Below are 24,739 nucleotides of genomic sequence, written 5' to 3' on the forward strand. Positions count from 1 at the left end.
GGTGTCGTCTGCTTTGGCTTCCTTCGTAAAATCGTAACCGGTAGCCCCGCCTCCGGCCTCTATTTATTGGAGGCTAGTCCGATACCGACTTAGCATATGCAACCTGACATGCGGGCCCAGATCCTGTAGCTGGACCTACCTGTCAGTGTGACGGTTTGAACCCATGGTCCAGGAAGCTCGAACCTTCGAGCACGAATCTTAGCGCATTATTCTCACCTCTGCCTTTCTAGCAAGCTCGACTGCGCGCCGCCGGAGTCCCTTCGTCTCTTCCGGCCAGCTCCCGGACCTTCGAGAAGCTTCCACTGCAACGCGAGCACCGACGGGCCATGGCGTCCGCCATCTCCGCGGGACCCACGCCGCCGTCAGCGACGGCGTCGTCGGTGGAGTGGCACCAGCGGCCGCCGAACCCGAAGAACCCGGTGGTGTTCTTCGACGTGACCATTGGGTCCATCCCGGCCGGCCGCATCAAGATGGAGCTCTTCGCCGACATCGTTCCCAAGACCGCCGAGAACTTCAGGTACTGGACTGGGCACTCGCCTTAAACCCTAGGTTCCGCTTAACTGCTTCTGCTTCTGCTGCCGTGTTTGATTTCTGACGGATCTCTGCTTCGTTTGTTTTGTTGGTCTCAGGCAGTTGTGCACTGGCGAGTACAGGTGGGGATACCCCGACGATTGGTTATTGCGATGGCTATGCTTATTTCTGAGGCTAATTCTGCAACTCCGAATTCCTTTTCCACTTGGAACAGTTAGCTTCCTTGTACGAGTTTGTTGTAGTGTTACTTAAGCTTGTGTTAGTGTTTGTCACGGTTAGTTTTGTTAAATTGACTGAGAGGTTAGTTGGTGTGTGCAAACGAATAGAATGAAGGAAGAATGGCTAATCTGACATGTACTTTGCTTCTGCCGTTTGTCATGACTGGTGAGCAAATTTAGCTTGTAGAGTGCAATGATTTTTGTGAAGCATTATTTGAGTGTTTTGTGATGCTTGCTCCTTGGTTTGACTCTTTTGGTGTTCTGAAAATTTTGGGGCAAACGAAAGGATGTGGGTTTGGATATGTAGGATAATGTGTGGAATGGTGAGGTGGATATATAACACTGCTTTGGATGGACTGATTTTTCCCTTTGCGCAGTAGCACTTCATGTTTATTTTAATATTTAATTATGAGATGGATAGTCCTAACATAGGTGGTGCAGGTGGTATAAGCAATTCATTGAATATTTTTTGTTTTGGGTAAATTGTTAGAGTTCTTTAACGGCGAGTTATTTGATTTAGTCAGGAGGCCATGTAAATGAAACATAATTGTTGCACTAGTAGTTCAGTCATATGGTGTTTTGATATGCTAAGTTGTGTCATGCTGGTTGCAGGAAAACACAGCAGCCACAGGGATACAAGGGTTGTCAGTTCCATCGAGTTATCAAAGATTTCATGATACAGGGAGGTGATTTCTTGAAGGTTTGTGTGCCACACTTATTGCTCCAGGCATCAACAATATAAATTGACATACGGTAGACCTAGAGCCAAAATGACCCTGTGTCCATGTACAAGGCACACATATTGTTTACTTAAATTTAGGGGTGTCACATAGTATATATATATAGCTTAAATGTTTCAAAGAAAATGATTTTTACCATGTGTCCTGTGAACCACGCTGGCTCTACATGGGTACGCCCCTTTTGGCTATTGTTATTCTAGAACTTAGGGTTTGGACTTTGTCATGTACGTACATTGATAAACAAAACTTGAGCTATTTGATGCTTTGACATAGTGCTGCATCTTGCTTTAAGCCTCTATGGAGATTTAGTTTTGAGTGGCCAGCTGTTTTCAGTAATCTTGGTGCCAGGACTGATGTAGGGTTTGTTTGTTACAAACTAAAGTTCACTATTCTTTGTCCTTTAGGGTGATGGTAGTGGATGCATATCAATCTACGGTACCAAATTTGATGATGAAAATTTCATTGCAAAGCATACTGGACCAGGCCTGCTCTCCATGGTATTCCATCTCTCATTTGATTATTAACTGAAATTGAAATGTTGTCAGGATATGTTGCTTTTCTAATGCAATGTTAGTTCGTAAAAGACGTACTGCTTGGGCTTAATGTCTTGGTTGTATTTGCATAAATTTTCCTTGCTTTCCTAAAATGTACAGCAGTTAATGTTCTCTCGGTTCTCTTATGTTAAGCCTTCTGTGTATGACTTTTGGTCATTGGGGCAGCAGAGGAAATATGCAAATAAGCAAGCCTGTTGTGTGATGGTAACCTTTAAATGGTGTATGCAATTATGAATAGATTGTGTATAATATAAAGTGAATGGTCTAAACATTGGTATTTGTTCCATACTCTATTTGTAACATGTTATTCTTGCTATAATTTTCAGCATATGCAATACGCTAGGTTAAGTTAGGTTAGTTTAGTTCTACATCTTATCAGGGTGAGGTATCTCATGATAATGCATTATTTATAGGCAGGGTGAATGCTGACTTACTTGGTTCTGTTCGGATTTTCTTTTCATCAGATGGTGCTTTATTACTATTCATTCATGGCACCCTTTTTTCTCATATGGTTTGGGTGGCACTTAAGGATTTTTTTATCTACTTTAGGCTTATTGTTTATTCTTTACAACTTTATAATGCTTCTGCTTCTGTATGACTGACTGCTTGCTTTTTTCCATTTCTCTCCATGTTTGATGTTTATTCTTATAACTCTATAATGCTTCTGCTTCTGTATGACTAACTACTTGCTTTTTTCCATTTCTCTCCATGTGTTTCACCTTTTTCTTCAGGCAAACAGTGGAGCAAACTCTAATGGATCTCAGGTACTTTCGTCTTTGCAAGAATTACTTATTTGTCTTTCTGTATGACTGCACATGTGGCCTGTAACCAGTTTGTTGCGATCTTATTAAGAATTGTGATATTGTTCTGGAGATGTATTTTCTGAGAGAGTACCTCCATGTCCCTGTCTATTGTCTAATATTCCAACCTCAGTTAGTTAGTTAGTCAGAATATTACTGTATAAAATCTTATTTTCTACCACGTGACTGCAGTTCTTTTTAACCTGTGCAAAGTGTGAATGGCTGGACAACAAGCATGTGGTTTTCGGGGTAAGACCATCAGATTCCCAACTTTGATATTCTATTCTTTGCTACCAACTTTTTAAATTGTGTGTATCATTGCTCAGTTTCTTTGATTTATGATTTATTATGAAAATGCCTGCTTAAAAAGGTTACTTAGGGAGTTAGGGGATAGAGCCGGAGTTGAATTAACGCTTTTTCTCGCCATTGCAGAGGGTGCTAGGGGACGGTCTGCTCGTCCTGCGGAAGATTGAAAACGTAGCAACTGGACCAAACAACCGACCGAAGCTTGCTTGCGTCATAAGCGAGTGTGGCGAGATGTAGCACGCTCCTTGACAACGCTGACGCTGATGCAGGCCTTGCCGCATTGATGTAAAATGTTGCAGGAAACAGCATTGATCCTGTAGTAAGCATGCCAAGTGTGGTAGTCTCTACAAATTCGAATTATCTTTCTGGATCAGTCTGCCACACATAGCTGCGGAATAATATTCAGACAGTGGACTTGTGTCCATGTTCAGGGTATTTGACATCATATGCTTCGCACGTTTGTTCTGGTATTTGGTTTCACCGCTGTTCATCTGAAGAACAAACTGCTACGTTTCTGTATGCACTCTCGGCAGTAAAGTTAGAAACAAAAGCGGTAGAGCCTATTTTTTGGTCGATTCTTTGCGATGTTTGGCTACGATAACTGAGTAAACTGTAGAAAGAAAAGGCAAATTACTTGGAAAAAAAAAGATGTACTAGTGAAAAGCTATATAAAAAAGTAAGAGTTGCATCATTAGGTCCTTATAATTAAGTCCGTCTCAGTGTCTGCATAATGCAAGTGGTCTGCCACGAACATCCCACGTTATTAAGGAATCCAGGAGAACTAAGATATCATCGGACGACCGAGTAAAAAATAACTTAAAAATCTTCGGATCACGTTTTGAAAATATACACGAAGACACGGATTCGCCGAGTCGGCTGCTCTCGGCACTACGTGTGTTCCATAAGTCGAACAGCCCAGAGAACTGAAGTGCATGCCGTCACGTCGGCCTCCATTCCTTCCGCCCCAAGCTTAACTCTGCAAGATCGAACTCCTCGTGTGATCTCTCCCCATCTTCTTCTCCCCCACGCGCTTTGCAAACCAAAAGGAAAACCATGCCGCGCACGACGCCGTCGAGCCCGCTGTCCCGCGCGACCCCGCCGCGCTCCCCCACGGCCGCCAGCCGCCTGGCCGTGGCCCCGGCGTCCCCGTCCACCCCGCAGTGCGCCATCCCGGCCTCCCCGCGCACGCCCGTGGCGTCCACGCCGCCGGCCCCGGCCCCGGCAACGCCCCGCACGCCGCGTCCGGAGATCACGCTCCGGGAGCCCGCGCAGCCGCAGAAGCGCTCGGCGCCCGCCGCCGTCCGCAGGCCGTCGTCGCGCGCGCTCCGCAAGATCCGCTCCCTCCTCCGGTCCCTCCCCATCATCGCCCCCGCCGCGTGCCGCCCGGCTTCCGCGCTCCCGCGGCGCCACAACAACAGCAACAACAAGCCGCAACAACAGCAAGCGCGCGTGACCGGCACGTTCTACGGCCACCGGCGCGCGCGCGTGGCGCTGGCCGTGCAGGAGCGGCCCGGCAGCCTGCCGACCCTGGTGCTCGAGCTCGGCATCCCCACGGGGAAGCTCATGCACGAGATCTCCTCCGGCGGGCACGTGCGCATCGCCCTCGAGTGCGAGAAGAAGTCCGAGGGGGGCGGGGGCGTGGTGAGGCTGATGGAGGAGGCGATGTGGACGGCGTACGTGAACGGGCGGCGGGTGGGGTACGCGGTGAGGCGGGAGGCGACGGGCGGCGACCTGGCCGTGATGCAGCTGCTCAGCACGGTGTCGGCCGGCGCCGGCGTGCTGCCCGGGGATGTGGTGGACGATGAGGAGCCGCCGCCGCAGGGGGAGAATAACGCGGACGCGGGCGCGGGCGGCGGCGAGGTGGCGTACATGCGCGCCGGGTTCGAGAGGGTGACCGGGAGCAAGGACTCGGAGTCGCTCTACATGGTCAGCCCCGACGGGGACGCCGGCGGTGCCGCTGGCGGGGGCACCGAGCTCAGCATCTTCTTCGTCAGGGTATAAAGTTCGACATACCGCGCGCGCATTGCCGGGCCGGCGGCGTGAGACGGGGCGCTAATTTCTCTTATAAATTGTTGCTGTAACAAGTGTGTGTGGCATTGCATTTGTGTTTGCGTTTAATTTCAATTTTCAAGGTTTGCACATAGGAACCAACGGTGAACGGCATGTCCATATAACGAGCTTTTTTGACATCCAAATTCCATCTTGATGTTCTTCCTCTTATTTTCCAATGTAACAGATTTTCTAGAAAAAAAATGTTATAAAATTACATCCAGAAGGTATATAGCCACTAGTTTTCGAATACGATCGCATTAATCCCACGGTAAACTCCTTAATTAGGGCTAGTTTGGTAGCGGAGGAAGAAAAATCCAGGGTTCAAGACCCAAGACGGGGAATTTAGGGAGCACAGGGGATCCCCTAGGAGAAACTTCAAGTCGGGGGAAACTGCCCCTGCCCCATTTGGTAACAAGAGGCTACACCGGAAGGATCGCTCTCGCCGGAGGGAGGCCTCGGGGTCGTCCACGGTCGCTGCAAGGAGGCATCGGGGTCGCTCGCGGGGGCCGGAGGAAGACGAGGGGTTGCGCGCGGGGGCCGGAGGGAGGCGGAGGCTCTCTCGCGGTCGCCGGAGGGAGGCGCCGGCGGCGCTCGCGGTCGCCAAGGACGGCTGCGTCGGTCGAGAGGAGCGAGCCAGGGATTTTCTTTCCCGACGTACTGGGTCGTGGAATTTTTCCGCGTGGAAGGGCCGGGAAAAGACAGGGATACCTCCCCCTCGTTGGGCCACCAAACGCGCTCGTGGGCTTCCCTAGATCAAATTGGCCCGCGGTTTTCTCACCGGAAAGGCCTGGGATTCCGGAGGGAAACGCCGTTACCAAATGAGCCCTTATTGATTTCTTTATCATTCACCACCAACTTTTTCCTGATAAAAAGTGAGAAAATTCCACTAAAATCCCCATCTACACATGGCGCCGCCAATCCCCGAAACATCGATCTTCATGCTCCAGTTAGCTCGCTCGGTGATGTCATCGCCATTTGCTCTCGTGTCTCCTTTGGGCAGGTACACCAGCACTGGAGGTCACCAGCATCCCCTTTGCGACACTGTCCGCCTTGGTACTTATCTTGCCTGCATATCGCAATGCAAGCACTGAGGTCGCATCCAGGAACGTAGGGCTCTCGGTACTCCTGACATTGGGTGCCCGCTTCGGTGGTGCCTATGTCAATCATAAATAAGTTATACTGTCTCATATGGTCATGGACTTAATACATCACGATCTGTAATCGATACTGCTAATTCTGTACATACCACTGTAGAAGAGCAATGCTAACACGAACACAGCCGGGAGAACTGCTACAATCTTGCACGCCATGCTAAAAAACTGGAGAATGGATATCTAGAGATGTACCAGAGGGTATGTGGGCTGCTCTATTTATATAGGGTCGGGGATTAAAATCATGAATTGGAGGTTGATAAGCATTCTGGGCTGGTGTATTTATATGGGGCCCAGCATTAAGATCATGAATCGGAAGTTGATAAGCATTTCTGTCTAATTTTAGCAATCATTAATTGATGAATTAATTCCTACTTCCCAAATTTCAAAACATCCACATATTCGGATGTCGAACTTTTAACGATCAATTTGACCGATCAAATGCGAGTCAAGTGCCACAAAAATTACACCATTAAATTTGCATCCAAACAAAGCTTCCAATGGTGTAATTTTTATGGTGAAAATTTCATATATTAATTTTCTAATTGATGGTCCAAAGTGAGGTTTCAAATTCAAGGATGGATAGAGTGGATGGAAGTATACCTGGCCAGTTTTCTAATTGATGGTGCCATTTTTTGCGGCATTTAATTTGTACTTTGGTACCAACAAGTCATGTGTGGATAGGGTGGATGGAAGTATACCTGGCCATAGCCCGAGACAGGCCTCGTTTCAGCCCATCATCCCAAGCCCTGGGCCGAGACCTGGAAAAATATTCCTTTTTAGCTATTAAAATATTAAAATAATCATTTCCAGGATAAAATATAATTCTGTATACCTATTTTTGGAAAAATACTTTTTTTTCACCCATCTCGGGCTTTCGGGTGGAAAACTGGACCCCAGGCTTCTTTATGTTTCTCCTCGAAGAAACTCCCTGTAAATATGATCGGTTCCTTTTCAGTGGGACCCACACCAAATAAGGCCGTGAAAACGAAACCATACATGAATTCACATGCAAAGTGTTGTGACGAATCTAGTTTTCCTTGAATTAAGAGAGATGAACCACACCAGTTAATGTGGAAGTGAACAACGATTGAAATCGTGACGAAACTAGTTCGACACAACCAAAAAATAACGTCACAAAATGTTCAGCTGTTATGATGAAATTTGCTATTTACCATTTGACCTTTTTAACAAAAAAAGTCAGAAAACATAGGGTTGGGCACTTCATGTTTTCCCTCGGTATTTTTGGCGTTTACATAAAATTCCTTGTAAAGGAGTGAGATTATGACAAGTCCGATCGTCATTGTATTTTTTTCATAAATATATTTCTTGCATTGGATCGATCATTTGGTGGCCCTAGCATCCTTGAAGGGTGTTCAACAAGCGATCGACGGGCAGAGGATTTAAGACTTGTGTCATGTATACAGAAGTCATGTGACAACTTGAGAGCATGCACACACATGAAAAATTGAAGAGTGTGGCATAGTTGATCATCGTTTATCATCAGTTTTGTCATTTCAGTGGATTATGGTAATCGCGTTCGTTTATCATCAGTTTTGTCATTTCAGTGGATTATGGTAATCGCGTTCTGTAACCAGTTATTTTGCATGTTTAATCATTTTGATAACTACTTTTGCGTTTCTATGGCTATTTTGCATGTTTAATCATGATATAATTCAGAAACCATGAACAATTGTGGCCTGAGGTTGAATACTATGGATACGTCGAGACTACATGCCTCGGCCGTCATTACAAGTAACATGTTTTTTTTATCCGAAAATAGTACCTACCAAACGGTTGACAGGTAAGAGCTTGCCTAGTAAGCTCGAATGCAACTACCAGCATCACCCTACGAACAAAACCAACATCGTATGGGAGCAACGAGCACCACTCCCTCCTCCCACCTTAGCAGAATGCCTGATTGAGGATTTGAGGTGCATCGGTGCCTAGCTTGCCGTCATCGGTTCCGTAGTATCTAAAGAGAAAGGAAGACCTCCAAGAAAGATGACCTGACGATGAATGAGGGACCGAGCAAAAGCAAGAACGGAAAGAGAGAGGAAGAAGAATGGCGAGAGAGTGCCAAGGAAGGCGACGGAGGCGGGAAAGAGACGTGGCACCTTAGGGTGCGTCTGGATCTATGGCAAAGCAAACACTAGCCATGCCAGGCAAGGCTAAGCGTTTGGTTCTGATAAAATATTCTTGCTTTTGATGGCAATTTAGCCAGCAACTGCCACCAAATCCTTGCTCTCGGAGGAGAGCCGATTTGGCTCGCTCACGGCGGCAAGCGAGCGAAAACTGAAAGAAAACAACCGCATCTTGTGATAGTTAAAGTTTGACCAGTCAAATCTAACTATTTTATTCACGATCTGAACTAGCGGGCTAGATAGAACCAAACATTAAGCCTTGTCTCTGTAAGTTTTAGTTCAGCTAGGTTAATGTAGTCTGACTTGACTAAGCTAGCTGAACTAATAAACCAGACGCACCCTTAGTCTCCACCGTTGTTTAGACAAATCTACCCTGTTCTATCTGTACCACAGATGTGAGATACTGCGAGGGCATAAAGGCAAAACGCCCATCGACACGCCGCGAACCAGCGAAGCGGCCGCAGAGGAAGGAGGAAGAGGCGAGTCCGAGAGACCGGAGCCGGGGGAAGGAAGGAAGGCCAAAGCGAAGCGAAGCAAAAGCCACTCCCGCTAGAGAGAGATGGGAGAAATTACGCTTACGCGTCGCCCAGCAGCACGAGTCCCACTCCCACCCCTCGCTTCTCCTCCCCTTCATCTCCCCCCACCCCGCCCCCAATCTCTCCCCCCCCTCCTCGCCCACGGGCCCAGCCCAAATACCCTCTCGCCCACAAACCCTAACCCTGCCTCCCCGTCTCACTGCCGCCCCTTCGCCGGTGGTCTGCTTCCGCCCCCTCCTACTCCGAGGTAAGGCCAATCCTGAACGCTCTAGTACGTAGCGTAGGGTTTCGTGACCGCCCGCTGCAGCAGCCAGCAGCAGCTGCTGCGGCGGCGGTGCCTGGCTTGTTGGTCCGCTTCGGTTGTCGCCGATTCGGGGGTTTGGTTTATTCCCCCGCCGCGCGTTCATCAGACGTTTGGTTTCTCGATGTTAGGGGAAGGTTTTGAGGGGTTTTGGGGGACGCGCGGTTTCGAATCCCTCCATGTCGCTCGCCCTCCGCCTCCGGCGTTCTAGGGTTCAAGGCTTTGTTTCCGGTGGGGTTTCTAGGCGCTTATCTATTCTACTTACTGTCGCTGCGGTCTCTATCAGTGTTTGTATGTATACTCTTTGCCCGCCTTCCTAATCGCGTGGTTTTGGGGCTAGCTGGTAGTACTTTTTTTTGCATTTATAGCCAATCATGATTGTAATGCCGCGTTGTGATACACTACACGCAGGTACAACGGGCCGCTAGTACATCGCTACCTTCCTTTCGGAGGTAATCGTGTTCCGTGATGGAGGGGCGCGGGAAAACCCCGCTGAATGTGGCGGAGGCTGTATTGAAGAGGCCCAGGAGTGTCGCGTCGAGGAAACCGAGGCCCAAGGATCAGCTCGCTTCCGAGTACAAGGACATCTCGTGCGCAGCGTCATCACGGAGCATCTCGCCAGATGATGACACCGGCGTCGAGGGCAGTGGGCACCGCAGGAAGGAGCTGTACCTCAATGGCCCTGAAATGAGGGGCTCCGCAGAACACAGGGGTGAAGTGTCCAAGAAGGCAAGGAGAGAGGATAGAGCTGGAGGAGACCATGATGTTGGTCACAACCGGAGCAGCAAATCAAAGGATTCCAAGCATAGTAGTCAGGGTGTACTTGCACTGGCCTGTGCAAGAAACTCTGGATCCCCTGATAACTCACAGTTGCCCTCAGGAGACACCAATGTGCCACCACAAAATAGGGTGAGAAAACTAAAGCTCAAGGTTAGTGGACTTACGCGAACCGTACATACGAAACCCATCCAAGAGGCAGGTGAAGGTGGCACTCCTGGCACATCAGATGGCTCTTTTCACTGCGATAAGCAAAAGGTTTGCACTTTGCACTTAACCGATAAGAAAATGTGTGCAAACAGCGTTTGTAGGTAGTTGATGTGATGTTCTTGCCTGTCATTTAATAGTATAATGCACGTAGTTGGAGCATAATAAAGTCACTCTACTCCATTCTACTATTGCCAGCATGAAATTTAGATCAGTACAGCTGTAAGAGGAATCTACTCTTTTTTTAGATATGGGTACTAAATGGTAATCTATGCTGCTGCACAAAGTTATATGTTGTATGTGAAAGACCCAATGCGGTTTAGCTGTTGGTTCAACTATCGTCCATCACTATCTTAAAGAAAAGTACTCTCGCCCATGACTGTGCAAAAGCACTGTTATGGTTTCTCTTAGGTGTGTGGTTGACTGAAATGGTAACTATGTGTTAATGTACTTAATTTCTGCTTGTAGTTTGGCAACTGATTTTTCCCTTCTTCTTTTGAGCTCTAAGTCTGTCCCTTCTTTTTTATTAGGATTCTGGTCAGCAGAAACATCACAGCACAAACAAAGATACTCAAGGTAATCACATTGATGGAAAACATGGAGATAAACATGGCATTTCACCGCCTTCTGACCTTGTTCGCAAGAGCAAAAGGGTTCCTAAGAAAAGAACCCTTGAATCTGATGACGAAGACGGTGAATTACGTTATCTTGAAAAGCTCAAAGCGGCTAAAGTTGCACCAGAACAGACCATAGCTACCGACCATTCTGTAGCTTATGATTATCTTGAGGATGGTCTCAGGAAAAAGAAGCTATCTAAGGTTTCTAAAAATAGAAGTGCTCCATATGAAGTGGATGACGACTTCACTGTGTCACAATCTATCAGGGATGGTAGTAAGAAGTTAAAATTGGGGGGCAACGATGATTTTATTGAAGAGGAGGAATCTGGGAGGGATGAGCCAAAGGAAGCTGATTCACCTTCAAGTGTAAAGATTGAAACTCCTGGTCTTACAACAAGGCAGCGAGCTCTTCATGGCAGGGGTGGCCATGGTGAAAGTGTGATTGAATTTCCTGACGGGCTACCAACTGCTCCATCAAGAAGTATAATTCCTAGCTTATTATTGATACTAATGCGTTGTGTCTCAGATAAGATGCTGATTGGTATTGGTAACTAATGCTGCAGGGCAAGGGCAAAAGGAGAAGCTTTCAGAAGTAGAGATACAAGCCAAAAAAGCAGAAGTGGCTCAGAGACGTAAGATGCAAGTTGAGAAGGCAGAGAGGGAACAACAGGTTTGTTTTCTTCTAGTCGATAGCTTCCTAGTTTTTTTTTTCTGTTGGGCAACCTGATTTTAATTGCTCTTGTTGTACAGACTGAAGCAATGCGAAAAATACTGGGAATTGATACTGAGAAGAAAAAGGAAGAGAGGAAACAGAAGGAGCGGGAAGACAAGGTACAATTCATGGAGTTGTTAATAGCTGTCTTTTCTTTCCTTGCATGCATACAATATTTTTCTCATTTTCTCGTGCAGGAAAAGCAAGCAAGATTTGAGGAATACAAAAGAAGCTGCATCCAGTGTGTCATGAGGCCAGAAGGAACTGTTATTACCTTCCCTGAAAAGATGGGCCTTCCTAGCATATTTAACTCCAAACCTATCAGGTTACATATGCATTACACCTACCTATTCGCATACTTTCTGGCTACCTTACCTGTATTATTTATAGTACCGCATGCACCTACTGATTCTCTCTGCAGTTTGGTCCTTACATTGTTTTCATTTTCCAGCTATCCTCCTCCTAGGGAGAAATGTGCAGGCCCATCGTGCCCAAACCCTTACAAGTACCGCGACTCCAAGACGAAGCTTCCACTTTGCAGCTTGCAATGTTACAAGGCTGTCCAGGGAAGCAATGGGGCGCTAGCATGCTGATCTTACATAATGTCGCAACCCTGAACATAAGGGGAGCTGGTATACTGTACCATTCTGTGGTGGCCAGCCTCTGCTGTTTCCGTGACGACTTATTCCAGCTTGTCAGCTGTTTTCGTGACGCCTTACTAGTCGAATGATCAAACAGTCCGACAGCAGATGTTCCTTGTGGTTTCATGTTCCTTGTGAATGTAGCAGGGCATTCTAAAGAGTCTGGTTTAACTTTCTGGTCAGATACTCGGTTGTAGTACTGCCAGCCAATTGGTAAAGCTAGAAGTAACCATTTATTGTGCAGTAATCTTCTAGTTCTATACTGTCTTGTGATTGACCTGGGCGCAGCTGTTTTGACAACCATTGGAAGGTAAGATCTGCATCTCCCGTGGTGCAGCTTTTGCTGGAAGTTGGAAGGACAATAGCGGAGCCTGGCTACCTGTTAAGACTTTTTGTTTTTTTGCGAAGAAGGCTACCTGTTAACTTTCTGTTGTGTAGTCGGACGAGTGAAATGTCGAGTTGAAAGTGGGCCGAGCCAGTAATGCGAGCAGATAGGTAGGCTTCTGGGCTTGTACTGAAATGTCGAGTTGAAAGTGGGTCGAGTAGCAAAGCAAGGCCGATGGAACGGGGGATGCCATTTTGCAAGACTGCAAGTTTGCAACCTTTTCAGGAACTATCTTGAGTTCTTGACCCCCTAATAAAGTCAGAACTTCAAAATTCTGGCCGTGAGGGAACATGAGGGGTGAAAAGTCTGACGATTAATAAAACCTATATGTAAGGTATTTTTAACGCAAAACCTTGTTTATACGGTTGTTTTTGACAAGGCGCAGAAAAAGACTCCAGCGAGTTGACATTCTTTCTTTGCCTCTCTAACAACCCCCAACACGTAATAATCTCTGTCTCTGGATTGAAGTTGAACCCCGTACTGGCCAGGCAGCAGCTTTCGGTGCCCATGAAACTGTAGTTGAAAAGTGCAAAACACACATGCTTTTAGCTTTTGCATTGGGCTGTCTTGCAAAAGCAGCGACATTTCCAATCTGAAAAGAATGGCATCTTTCCTATCAGCTGCAGCCAGCGCGCTGACAAAGTGACAAATCGACATCTTTCCATTAATTCGATCTCCATACATAACTTTTCTCAGCACAAATATCATGGATGGCTTCGCGATCGAACAACCTAGCGGAACGGTCACCATCTGACATGCGCGCGAAGCCCGAGGGTGGAATTGGTTGTTGGTTTTTTTCCCCCTGAATTTCAATATAACTGAATCCCCCACGGGACAAGTGCCCGTCACTGTAGTAGTAGCCCCTCCGGAGCTACAGTTTCAGGCTTTCAGCTGCTGTAGCGTTCTCGATTGCGTGCAGTAAGTACTACTGTAGCACCACTCAGCCGACTGTTCGTTTTGTAGTACAGTTTGAGCTTAGGAAATTAGGATTTACTACTCCGTAGCACTAGATGGTTCAGATCAGAGTTGATGGAATTTTGGGTTAGATGGTTAAACCTATAGACATGAACTACTCTTGCGGTAGGCCGGATTACGTTAAGCTCAACCTAGCACGCAATGCCATGCATGGAGATTAATTTCTCGGCCTTTCAGCTTACTCTCTCCGTCTCATAATTTTTATCAAAATATTACATCTATCTAGATGTTTTTGAGAAATAGCAAATTTGAAACAAAAATTATGGGACCGGGAAAGTACCTAATATTAGGTACCAGCAGTGTACCAAAGCAAAGCACATCACGTTAAATTACTGCTTGTTCTATCCCTCTCGTCGTACGTGTTCTACTACGTAGTAGTGTATCAAAAGAAGTACCCAGGCAGATCGCTCATCTCGCCGGAAAGTTGCTTTTGGAACTTGGTTTTACTACTGATAAAACAGTACTTGTTCTTACTCTCTACCTCTCGGTCTCTTCTTTTGAGTGAGAGCAAGCATGCAAGCACGGGTGAATGTCTCGTCACACGATCCGAGGAACAAACTTTTTACTAACCTTTCTCTTTTCCCACACCCTTGCCTATAGCTGCCGGAGACATCCAAACATGACACAGACCGGTAGAGCAGCAGAGTGAGTTCGTAGGCTCTCGATGAGATCTCTATCTCTTTATCGTCGTGTGTCTTTCCGTTCATTTTCCACGGCTCGTCTTTTGGCCACATCTTTTAGCGCTCGCTCGCTCGCTCCAGGTTAATCATCGCCTCTCGAGAGCGCGTGTCAAAAAGCTCCTCTTCCCAAAACCCTCGTCGCCTTGGCCCTTTTCGATTTTTGAACTCGAGTGGATCTAGTGTCTATCTAGCCGGTACTACTGCTATGTGCCATGGTTTGACCTGCGCATTACTCCGGCCCAGAGAGAAATTGAGACCACTTTTTCTCGAATTAAGGAGTGCAAAGTACAGGGCTGGCTAGCTAAGAGGTGAATGAGAGACTAGGAGATAGATAATCATGATATGCATATAGCCCACATTTTACCCCACGTTTTTTTACAGCAAGATTCATTGAGTTAATTAGCTACTCCTAGTCATCACTCATCAGTCTGTAGTTGCATGCATATATATAGTCCGAGTATATAGATGGTTCACGCAAAAGCTTAAGCTAAGCAAGATGGAACATTGTACTTTTACGGTTTTGCTATTTCTAAGACGACTGAGAAATAACTATTTCTAAGTCGACGCTAGCAACAATCAGATCCATCACTGAGATTCCTGCAAGATTCATATAAGTATAAAATGAGGAGAAAATATTAATTGGATGGCTACGAGCGTCGACTGAGAAATAGACACTCCCGTACTTTTAACAATTACTTGTTGCATTTTTCTGAAAAAAATTACTTGTTGCATTGACCAAAAATGAAGTTTGAACTGTACTCCAAAAATCTTGCTTGCATGTTGCAGTATAATAATCTCTTGCTTGCATGTTGCAGTTTTATCCAAAGCTCAAACTTAATGTGGGGGTAAGTCTACTATGTACTCCGCTCTAGGTGTTAGATGTGGGATCATACAGGCCTATTGATAATGTGTTGACCTGCAGGTCTTGAATGTGGCTCGTCATGCACACTAGTCGGGGTTTACTCAAAAACTTATGGCATGGCGGGGAAACATGCACAATAGTATGGTACTGTCTCCGTTTCATAATTCTTGTCTCAAATTTGCATAAAATTGAACTTATCTATTCCTAAAAAGTGTCTAGATACATGTAAGATTTCGACAAGAATATGGAACAGAGGTAAACTTGACTAATTGCCCGCACATCTATGTCAAGTTTTTTCTCACCTTAATTCCTCATGTCATTGACACACACAATATTTATGTGCCGCGAGATTTTATCCCCTAGTATTAGGATACCAAAAAAATGTGGCGCGGATCATGTATCAAAGGCTGTTTGTTTGCTGGCAAGTTCAAATGGAAAGAGATCAATTCATGCGCTATAATTAAGTGATTATTACTCCAATGTGAGTGTGGCGCACATGTAATTAAGCATGCATATGCAGCAAACCAAATTAAGAGATGAACTAGCCAAGCAAGCAAGCAAGCAAGCATGTGCATCCTTGGAAAGGCATAGCCCTTTGCGTAGCATGCTACGAGTGTACCAGTATATGGACAAGCTAGCTAGCTCTATAGCCCATCGTGGTTGTGTGAAAGGAGAAGACAGGCAAAAGGAATAGAAGGAGCCGATGGAAACCGGAGATGGAGATAGAAAGGCGACGGAGATTCCTGCAGTATACATAAAGCGGTTAATTGGATGGATGGCGGGGGCATGCATATGCATTCCGTGGTGATCATTAGCACTGATTAGCGCGCGCGCGAGCACCGGTAGTAATCAACCTCGCGAGGCATGACGGCATGAGCGTCACGTGCGAGCTGAAGAGAAAAGAGAGGATGGAAGAAAGGCAGAGACAGACAGAGCGGCGCCCCGTTCGCTTGGTTGTTTGCATAGTAGTACGTGGACCCGGCAAAGGGAATGATTGATTGATTGCCCGTTGCTGCCTTAAAGTCCCTGACACAACTCGCAGCACGCGTGCCCTGGATCCTCTACGCCTTCCCCATCTCTATCTACCCCCTCTTTGTGTTCTCAGTCCATCCTCACGTTAAGACGTATTTTTTCCGATCATAAATTATTGTTGAAATATTACGTGTATTTTTTTTTTAAGAATAGATACATTTATATTTGGACAAATTTGAGTCATGAGAGTACTACTAGCGCACAACTGATCTGTTGACAGTACGCGTAACATTCCATGGGACAACGGGCACATGAAATGTAGCCGCCGCCGCCGCCGCGCGTGTGCGTGTGTAGCGCTGCACTATAGTCTATAGGGATCACCGATGGAACTGCAAACAGGAGAGAGCATATACACCGTGCAACTAGCTTTTATATTGAGCGAACGTTCGCTCTTTAGTCTCTCGGAGCGAACGATCTGCTGGCCATTCGATTGAAAAGATTGTGCCCGAGATCGTGCCACATGTCTTGTGGGGGTGACAACTTGGTTCTTTAGCATGGCAAATTTAGATGCAGCGGTGGCAACTTTGGTCTGTGAGGATGACAACTTTAGTTCTGTGCGAGTGGCAACTGTACTCCGTCACGCCAGAAAATTAGGGAGCGAACGTTTAATTCGGTGAGGTTGGCAACTTAAATTAGTCTATGAGGATGGCAACTTTACCCGTCGTGCACGAAGAACAGAGAGCGAACGTTCTGCATTCCAATAAATTACTGCTAGCTACTACTCGTCTGCAGAGACGTGCGTGCGTGTGTATGTATATATCGCGCGCCGGATTATTGGTCCCGGCCGAGGGCGGTCCTATACTATACTCCCTCTACTACGGAGTAGTAGATCTGTATAGTAGCTCGCGCGTCGTAGTAGTACTTGGTACTTGCACACGACGCATGCACCGTACTCGATCGATCTCCTTGCGCGCACGCTTCCTTTGTGCCCACGCGACTCCGGCCGGCCCAAACTCGGTCGATCACCCGTGTCACGCAAGGCCCACACGCAGGCACAGCCGATCGCGATTACGTGCATGTCTCGTGGCCGTCGAGATATCTCTTTCGAGTTTCGACCCCAATCGATCCCCCAATGCAGCTTCAACGTATGGTACACGTACGTACGCGCTGGCTGGTCCACCCCGATCCATCCACACAACACCACAATAACCACCCACGTACGCCCGCGCATATATTTGAAGGGATCCGTACGTGACAGACACCCACCCGGCTTCGGTCGCGGGATGCAGGGACTGGCCAATATATTTTCTTTTAAGCCACAGTTTGCCCGAGCGAAAAAACCTGACCGGTTCCCATCGGCCATCCAAAAGAAAAAAAGAAACTGCCGTGATTCAGAAAGAGTACCAAGAGCACAAAAAAGAAACTGCATCATCCCCAGATTATCGCCCGAAAACAAGCAAGCAGGCGCATGTTAATTAGGCAACTACTCAATCGCTGCATGATTTTCAATCGCAACTAAAATCAATCAATTTAATTAGACAACTATCAATTAAAACATATTTCCTAATCAATCTTAGGCAACTAGCAATCGATGGTTATTTCCTAGTCGTTCCCGAATCATCATCCCCAAATTTTGATCGTTGGAATATTTGTGTCTCCGTTGCAACGCACGGGCACTTGGCTCTAGTATGTTTAGATTTCAGATTTTTCGATGTGTCTTTTCATGTGCATGTTCGTCTCCCTGGTTGTTGTTACCCTTTCATGAAGCGGGCAACAACCAGTTTACAATAATAGTGCTCGATCAAGTCAAGAGTAATAAAGGTGTAGATTTCGGTCGTTCCCTCTATCTAGGGTGGTGAGGTTAGGCTTTCCTTGGTTACATCGGCGACTCAGGTCTTGGCGGCACGCCCCCTCGAGCTCGATATGGCGTCAACGCGCCTTCGGGAGACCTTGTGCAAGTACATGAGGGGGTGGCCGTCTGGTACTGTTCATTGGAGCCCAACGTCGAATATTGGATCGAGGGCTTCATGCTGCCAGATGTTATGCATGCAGGAGATACTCTGGATTTAAAAGAGTTCTTAGGTGAACTAATCATGTTTCAAGCTAGGGGATGCAAGCGGGATCTCGCTTGCGTCCTACTTCTCAGTCAATAGAGAAATGCTAGTTCAAAATTTTTGCTCAAAATTTGACTTGAAAATTTAAACATTGGCCTAAAGCTGAATATATGCGGGATCCATCCCTATATTCTGATGATGACCAGTTGGTCTGTGTACGTAGGCCTATAAACTCGGTGGCCTGCTTGCAAGGGAGAGAGAGACGTGGACATAGGGAAGTCACTGTTTGCAAGTGGCAGTTTACAAGCTAGAGTCTCCCTGGAAAATCGGCACGAGGATAATTTGATGCGCTAGGCCGGGCCTGTAAGTCACATCAGTCACATCGACCATTCAGATTTTCCGTTGTACGAATTACCTGGATATACACGCTTGCATGTCGTAACGAACTCGTATTTGCTGTCTCAAATTAGTCAGAGATCAGCTCAGGCCATATATCATTCCGACAGCAACACGTACGGTCTCTCTTTTTTTTTTTGACTAGGAACACGTACGGCCTCTTCATACAAGGCAAGGACACATGAACAACACGCCGGTATATATCCTGCTCTTGCTAGCACTACGGTCTAATTAATTAAGCATATATATATATATAGCATATATATATATATACACTCATCAGGTTAACTATAATAATGGAGAATTAATATATGCTGCATGCATTTTCTGCGGCTGCCCGGGAGGTCGGATCGAATCATTAGAAAACTTCTGCCTTCCCATGCTGAGCCCTGACATACATGATTAATGTAAATATACATGTCTATATATATATATATATACAGTGATACAGAGTACAGACACAGCATTCTTTTGTCATCTCGATGTAGCTAAGAAGACCAGTGCTGCTGCTGCTACACAGCTGCTGTCTTCTGAAAAGGTTGGAACTAGCAATGACATACCAGTACTGTTATGCAGAGAGACATATGGCTAGCAGCCTTTTGTGTACATTATATATGCATGTATTATCGTGAAAGCCTGTCCCGATTCCTCCTAATGATGTACTCTTTCCGTCCCGTTATATGGCGCAGGCTCGTGCCCAAAGATCATTAGTTTAACCATCAAAATATAGTTATATGACATAAAAAATATATTATTAAAAAGTTCATTTGACTACGAATCTAATAATATATTTTTTATGCAATATGATTTATAATTTGCTAGTTAAATTTGTGATATTGGGACGCGTGCGTGCTTCTTAAAATGGGACGGAGGTAGTAGTAGGAATATTAGCATTAATCTAATTAAACAATAGGGTACTGAATAGTTTCACGCGCAAGCCGCTCAATAAATCATGCATGTACATGATCCTGAGATCCTCTTTTGATTCAAAGTTTTTTTTTAAACAACAATTAGGAGTTTCTTTTGTAGAGATTAATTGTTTTGTAGGATTAGAGATTTTAAGTATTTTTCTCCTGTGGTTCATTCTGTACTTGGTTCAAAAATTTAATATTCGGATCATCGAGTCTACCTTATCTATAATATTTCTATGGTCGTGAGTTCCTATTTTTGTCTTATGGCGCAATTCAACACTCTTTGGTTTGTACTTATATATTTATATATATGGTTTCTATTCCTATAAACAAGACACACATGCAACGGCTGATCGACAAAATTATGTCAGTGCAATGCCTTAGAATCATTTAAAATTTTGTAATTTTATTTGCAAATATTGGTAGATATAACATATGAGTGTTTTCGGATTTCTTTTGGGTTCATCTGAACCTCCTTCTTTGTACATAGATCCGCTACTGGACGCAATTTTTCTCATATTTTGGAATCATGCAGACAAAAGGAGCCCTTAGCTGCAACGAAAGCACATATTAATTGACATATGGCATCTTGATTTCTCACCATGGTCTCTGGAACACAATTTTGACCACTAATATCTATTATCACCCTCTCTTCCATTCTATAAGACGCCCTGACTTTCTGCAGAGCATTTCCGAATGGAGGTAGTACAATATATTTAATTTATAAGACATATTCTCTAAATTAAAGTACTTTTTGAGAGAAATTCATGCCGCTATACATGTTTTCAAGCATCTTACTCATCTTGGTAACTCTAAAGAGTTGTGGTAACCAAAATTTGGAATATCTGAGTACATGCATGTATCATGTCCAGAACGACAACTTTTAGGGAATTGAACCAGATTGAGGGGACACTACGTGTGTTTTTCTCATGTTTTAAGAAAGAACACGGTTCACTAGTGTGATCGGTGATTACTTACATGAAATGCCGCATTTTTACCATTTGGACTTGGCATCCACATATTATTAGCAAACCGCTTGTACTAGTATATATACAATAACAAAACCAAGCATGTTCACTTCCACGCCCGAGTATATAGGTATTAGGTAGCTAGTAGCCTAGTACAAAATGTGTATTCGATCATGTGACCTGCATGCATGTGAAGCTAGCGCTAGCCAAGTTGCTATGCCATTGCAAGCCACAGCAAGTAGCTAGTGTGGGCAGAAAGCGTGGCACATCAATGCCCTCATTACAAGTTATTATATTTTTACATACATGTACAGGCTCCTTTTGTCCCCACCAAGTGCCATCCTGTCCTTCGCCGGAGAGAGGGGACGGCAAAGAGCACAGCACACAGCACAGTAGCTAGCTAGCCTGACATGGAGATCGATCTCCTGCTCCCTCATCTCTCTCTGAGAAAAGCTAAAGAGGAGCAAGATTACAAAAGGAAACCAGCAAGAAACAAAAGCCCATCCACCTTCCTCCCTTTCCCAGACCAGACAGGCAGCATGCAGCAAGCATCAGCATGTAGTACCAGTACTACTAGTCCATGCATGCACTCATGTGTCATGAGAGCCATAGCATCACTGCATGCCACACTGGGCTGGGCTAGCTACTGTGCTGTGCATGCAACAATACAAGCAATCATTGATTGGTTCCCTTTCCTCTCCTCCATTCAAACAGACATGCCTGCCTAGATCATTCAATATCCTAGTTCCAAACATTCATTCACAAGACCAGACAGGAAGGAATTGAAGCATGCATGCTGCTTGTACAGTGTATTACCACTAGAATGCATTGGAACAAACACCTTGTTTTGATCTTAGGATGCATGACTTGTCAAGTTGTCATGCATGCAAACATCTTTGTTTGATCCCAAGACTTGTCTTGCATGCATGCATGTCTTGCTGGCCCTGACAGGATCAAAACTGGACTCGATATGCATGATACTAAAATGGACTTGTTGCACACATATTAATTGCTCTACTTCTAACTTGTGAAGCTTCCAATGTAGGGCAATATAAATTAGCAGGGAAATTAAGCAATCTGCAACAACTTTGTTGAGTTGTGAATATACTGATTATTATTCTAGGGTGTCCTGAGTTTTGCAATATAATGGCCTTGGAGCAACATTTGATTAAAGCTCAAGCTAGCAAACCCTAATGGTAAAGGTAATATATATTCCTAATTACACATGACATATTGGCATCACCAAAGAGAGTGTTAGCCACATCTGGATTAACTACTACGGGAGTACTACTACACTTAATCGGCACACAAAAACTAATAACTTGGAAAGCAAGCACGTATAGTAGCAATACCATGGCTTACGAGCATGATAATTTGAGAATGCAATCAGGTACAGAGACTAGGCTGCCGCTTGCACGTTCATGTCGGAGACAGTGCGTCTCCTCTTGGGCCGGTCTCCGGCGCCGGCCGCCGCTCCGTGCCTCTCCACGAGCGCCCTCAGCGCTTCCTTGAGGAAGTCACCTCCGCCATCGTCGTCCTCAGCGCCGGCGTCGCGGGCCAGGACGAGCACGTTGCGGACGCGGCCGCCGAGGGTGGCCATCTCGGCGCGGAGGGTGCGCAGGCGGAGCGCGCGCAGCGTGTCGATGAGGCCCGGGAGGAGGTCGGAGCGGTCGTCGCAGCAGACGGAGGCCTCGAACACGCCGCCCGACGAAGCCAGCACCACGATCTCGTCGTGCTCCGTCGGGAACAGCTGCGGCGTCGCCGCGGCCGATTCGGCGCCAATGCCGGCCATGCGCTGCTTCAGGTCGCGCACCCTCTCCACCGCCTTCGCCAGCAGCGACGCCTTGTCAATCTGCAAGCACACACAAACGCACACGAGTTAAGTAATTAAACTCCATCGATCAGTACATACGTATTATTTTCCACAGTTAATTAATTAATTAAGCTCTCAGATCACGAACCCTAGAGGAGGAGCTTCTAATTGTGATTTAGGAATTGATAGATCGCTATTCCATCAATTAGCAACGGATGGTAGCAAATTAATCCATGCAATCCTGTACTAGGAACTACTACAAGGAGACATAGTACTAGGCACAAAAGAAGCAAATCATGAAAAGAGTAATTGACAAGCCAAGCGACGACGACAACCCTAAGCCGGCCCCTAACGACCTATACTCTAGCTGCCATAGCCCATAGGAGAGGCTCCCTTCTACTGTCCCAAAAACAGAACCAGCTTTAATCACAATAACTTAGCTGAGCAGAACGCACCAGCTACGTATGGAGTATAGCAATAGATCTAGCATCTAGCAATACTGCCATCTAGATCATGCCGATTCAATTCTCGCTGCAGGAAACAGCATCGCTTAATCGAACCACATACAGAAATTCAGGGGGAATTATGCAGGAGGAGGGAGCAATTAAGCTAGGCTAATCGATCTAGTTAGCTAGCCAATCGAGCGAGAGGAGACGTGAATCGCATGCCTTGGGGTCGCAGGCGAGGACGGCGCGGAGGCGGTCGAGGTGCGACTTGATCCGCTCGCGGCGGCGCTTCTCCGCCTCTCGGTGGTTCCTCGTCGCCGCCACCGCGCGCTCGTGCAGCGCCGCCTCAGCCATGGCCACCGCCGCCTCGTCCTCCTCCTCTGAGCCCGCCGCGCCCGCGCCTCCTCCGCCCGCCGCCGCCGCCGGCCACATGGATCCCATGAAGAAGGGCGGCAGCCCCGCCGCCGCCTCTCCCTGCCTCGGCGCCGCCACACCCGCCTCGACGACGAACGTCGCCGCCTCCGCCGCCGGAAACATATATATCCGCCGGAGCACGTGCTAGCTTCTCGATGGATCGATCGATCGCCGGCTAGCTAGCCTTCACGAGGCCTCAACGGGAGCGCGCTATAGGCTATAGCTGCTGCTTAATGGCGAGTGGCGGTTGGTTAATTGCCGCGATGGTGTTGTAGCGTGAGCCTTTGCCGATAGCGGAGAGGCCGATACTACTACTATTCATAGGATTTGGAAGAAGGGGAGAGAGACGGCCGGATGGGATGGGGCGATGGGGGTGGGGAGGGGAGAATAAATAAACGAACTGGACTTCGGGTGAGAGAGATGGCCAGAGAAAAGAAAGAGGAATGTTTGAGCGTGACCGGGTGAGTCATTAGCGAGTGGCTTGTGGGCCTTGCCACTGGGCTGGGCCCAAGTGTTGACTCGTCAGACAGAGAGAGATAAAAGAGGAGGCTCCCTGGGAGCTAGGTGTTGGGCTAGAGCCGTCGAGATGGGGCGATTGGACGGCTGCGATGGTGCCGACCTTGCGCCCACGTCGCGCTCCGAGGAGATACGGGTTTCTGTACTGGCCGTGATGGGATCGTTTGACTTTAATCCGTTCGTGAAAAAGAAACACGCTCCGTAGATTCAAGGGAATGTTTGTTTGTCGGTCTATTTTTCATATTTGTTAGAGCTGCAACTTTGTGACTCTCAGTATATCTTTGACCCTACTTAATTCAACCAAATGAATTAAAGTTTCAAAATGACATAATTTTTTGAAAAGCTAGTTCATTCGTTTGAAGTAAGCAGGGTCAAAGGATACCTTGAGGGTCACCATGTTGCACCCTTACTCTCTGTTAGGATTGGATAGACCAACCACACTTCTCTGCAATCTGGATTAATCCCCAAGATTTTTTTAAGAAAACTTACTATACTCCAGATTCATCCTCAGTGAAGAGAGACGAGTTACACATTGTGGGTATTACCGATTAAATTAGTTTATGCCAATGCATGTACTTTCTCCGTCCAACAATAAGGCGTATTAGCTTTTCTTTGACCAATGCTTTGACCACAAATTACTGTATTAATATATAATTATATGATATAAATTTATATCCATTATATTCCTATTCAAGGATATTTGCTTAGAGATATGATTTTGATCACATTATTCACATATTCATGAAATAATTTGTGTTCAAAGTTTTGGTTAACCCAAACCTAATATGTTGGACCGAGCGAGTACGAGTACCAGCATACTAGCTAATGAGTTGCATCATCGCCTGGGCTGAGAGTAATGATTGTACAAGACACGAGTGCGCGCTAGCTCTCTACACCGCTTGGTAACCCGTGCAGATCATGCTATTATGCTGCTCAATGAGCTTTGCCCCCTGCGCCCTCTCTCGTCCTTTGCGGCTAACTTCTTCCACCAAAAGATCCCGGCCCGCCCTGCTGCTGCAAATACACCGTCTTATTTCCACGATGTCATCATATAACCAAC

At 46.3% G+C, this 24,739-nt stretch overlaps 4 protein-coding genes across 4 annotated transcripts; 3 read left to right on the forward strand and 1 right to left on the reverse strand.

Moving 5' to 3' along the window:
* Positions 1-189: 189 nt before the first annotated feature.
* On the forward strand, positions 190-3,639 carry LOC100837460 (peptidyl-prolyl cis-trans isomerase CYP22). The gene is made up of 7 exons (XM_003563849.4): positions 190-517; positions 630-653; positions 1,362-1,449; positions 1,894-1,986; positions 2,775-2,807; positions 3,036-3,092; positions 3,276-3,639. Exons 1-7 carry the CDS (start codon positions 327-329, stop codon positions 3,384-3,386), a joined length of 597 nt encoding a protein of 198 aa, XP_003563897.1. The 5' UTR covers positions 190-326; the 3' UTR covers positions 3,387-3,639.
* A 563-nt stretch (positions 3,640-4,202) lies between these two features.
* On the forward strand, positions 4,203-5,849 carry LOC100843205 (protein MIZU-KUSSEI 1). The gene has a single exon (XM_014903213.2). The coding sequence runs from the start codon at positions 4,203-4,205 to the stop codon at positions 5,148-5,150; it is 948 nt and encodes a 315-aa protein (XP_014758699.1). The 3' UTR covers positions 5,151-5,849.
* Positions 5,850-9,122: 3,273 nt separating this feature from the next.
* On the forward strand, positions 9,123-12,547 carry LOC100842627 (INO80 complex subunit B). Its single transcript, XM_003563867.4, has 7 exons — positions 9,123-9,279; positions 9,745-10,368; positions 10,848-11,415; positions 11,498-11,604; positions 11,685-11,765; positions 11,844-11,971; positions 12,098-12,547. Exons 2-7 carry the CDS (start codon positions 9,802-9,804, stop codon positions 12,237-12,239), a joined length of 1,593 nt encoding a protein of 530 aa, XP_003563915.1. The 5' UTR covers positions 9,123-9,279; positions 9,745-9,801; the 3' UTR covers positions 12,240-12,547.
* Positions 12,548-21,581: 9,034 nt separating this feature from the next.
* LOC100843504 (transcription factor bHLH106) lies at positions 21,582-23,556 on the reverse strand. The gene is made up of 2 exons (XM_003559207.4): positions 22,972-23,556; positions 21,582-22,342 (listed from the first exon to the last, which is right to left on the reverse strand). The coding sequence occupies exons 1-2, from the start codon at positions 23,284-23,286 to the stop codon at positions 21,890-21,892; spliced, it is 768 nt and encodes a 255-aa protein (XP_003559255.1). The 5' UTR covers positions 23,287-23,556; the 3' UTR covers positions 21,582-21,889.
* Positions 23,557-24,739: the final 1,183 nt, after the last annotated feature.

The sequence above is a fragment of the Brachypodium distachyon genome, chromosome 1, assembly GCF_000005505.3.
Source record: "Brachypodium distachyon strain Bd21 chromosome 1, Brachypodium_distachyon_v3.0, whole genome shotgun sequence".
Taxonomy (NCBI): Eukaryota; Viridiplantae; Streptophyta; class Magnoliopsida; order Poales; family Poaceae; genus Brachypodium; species Brachypodium distachyon.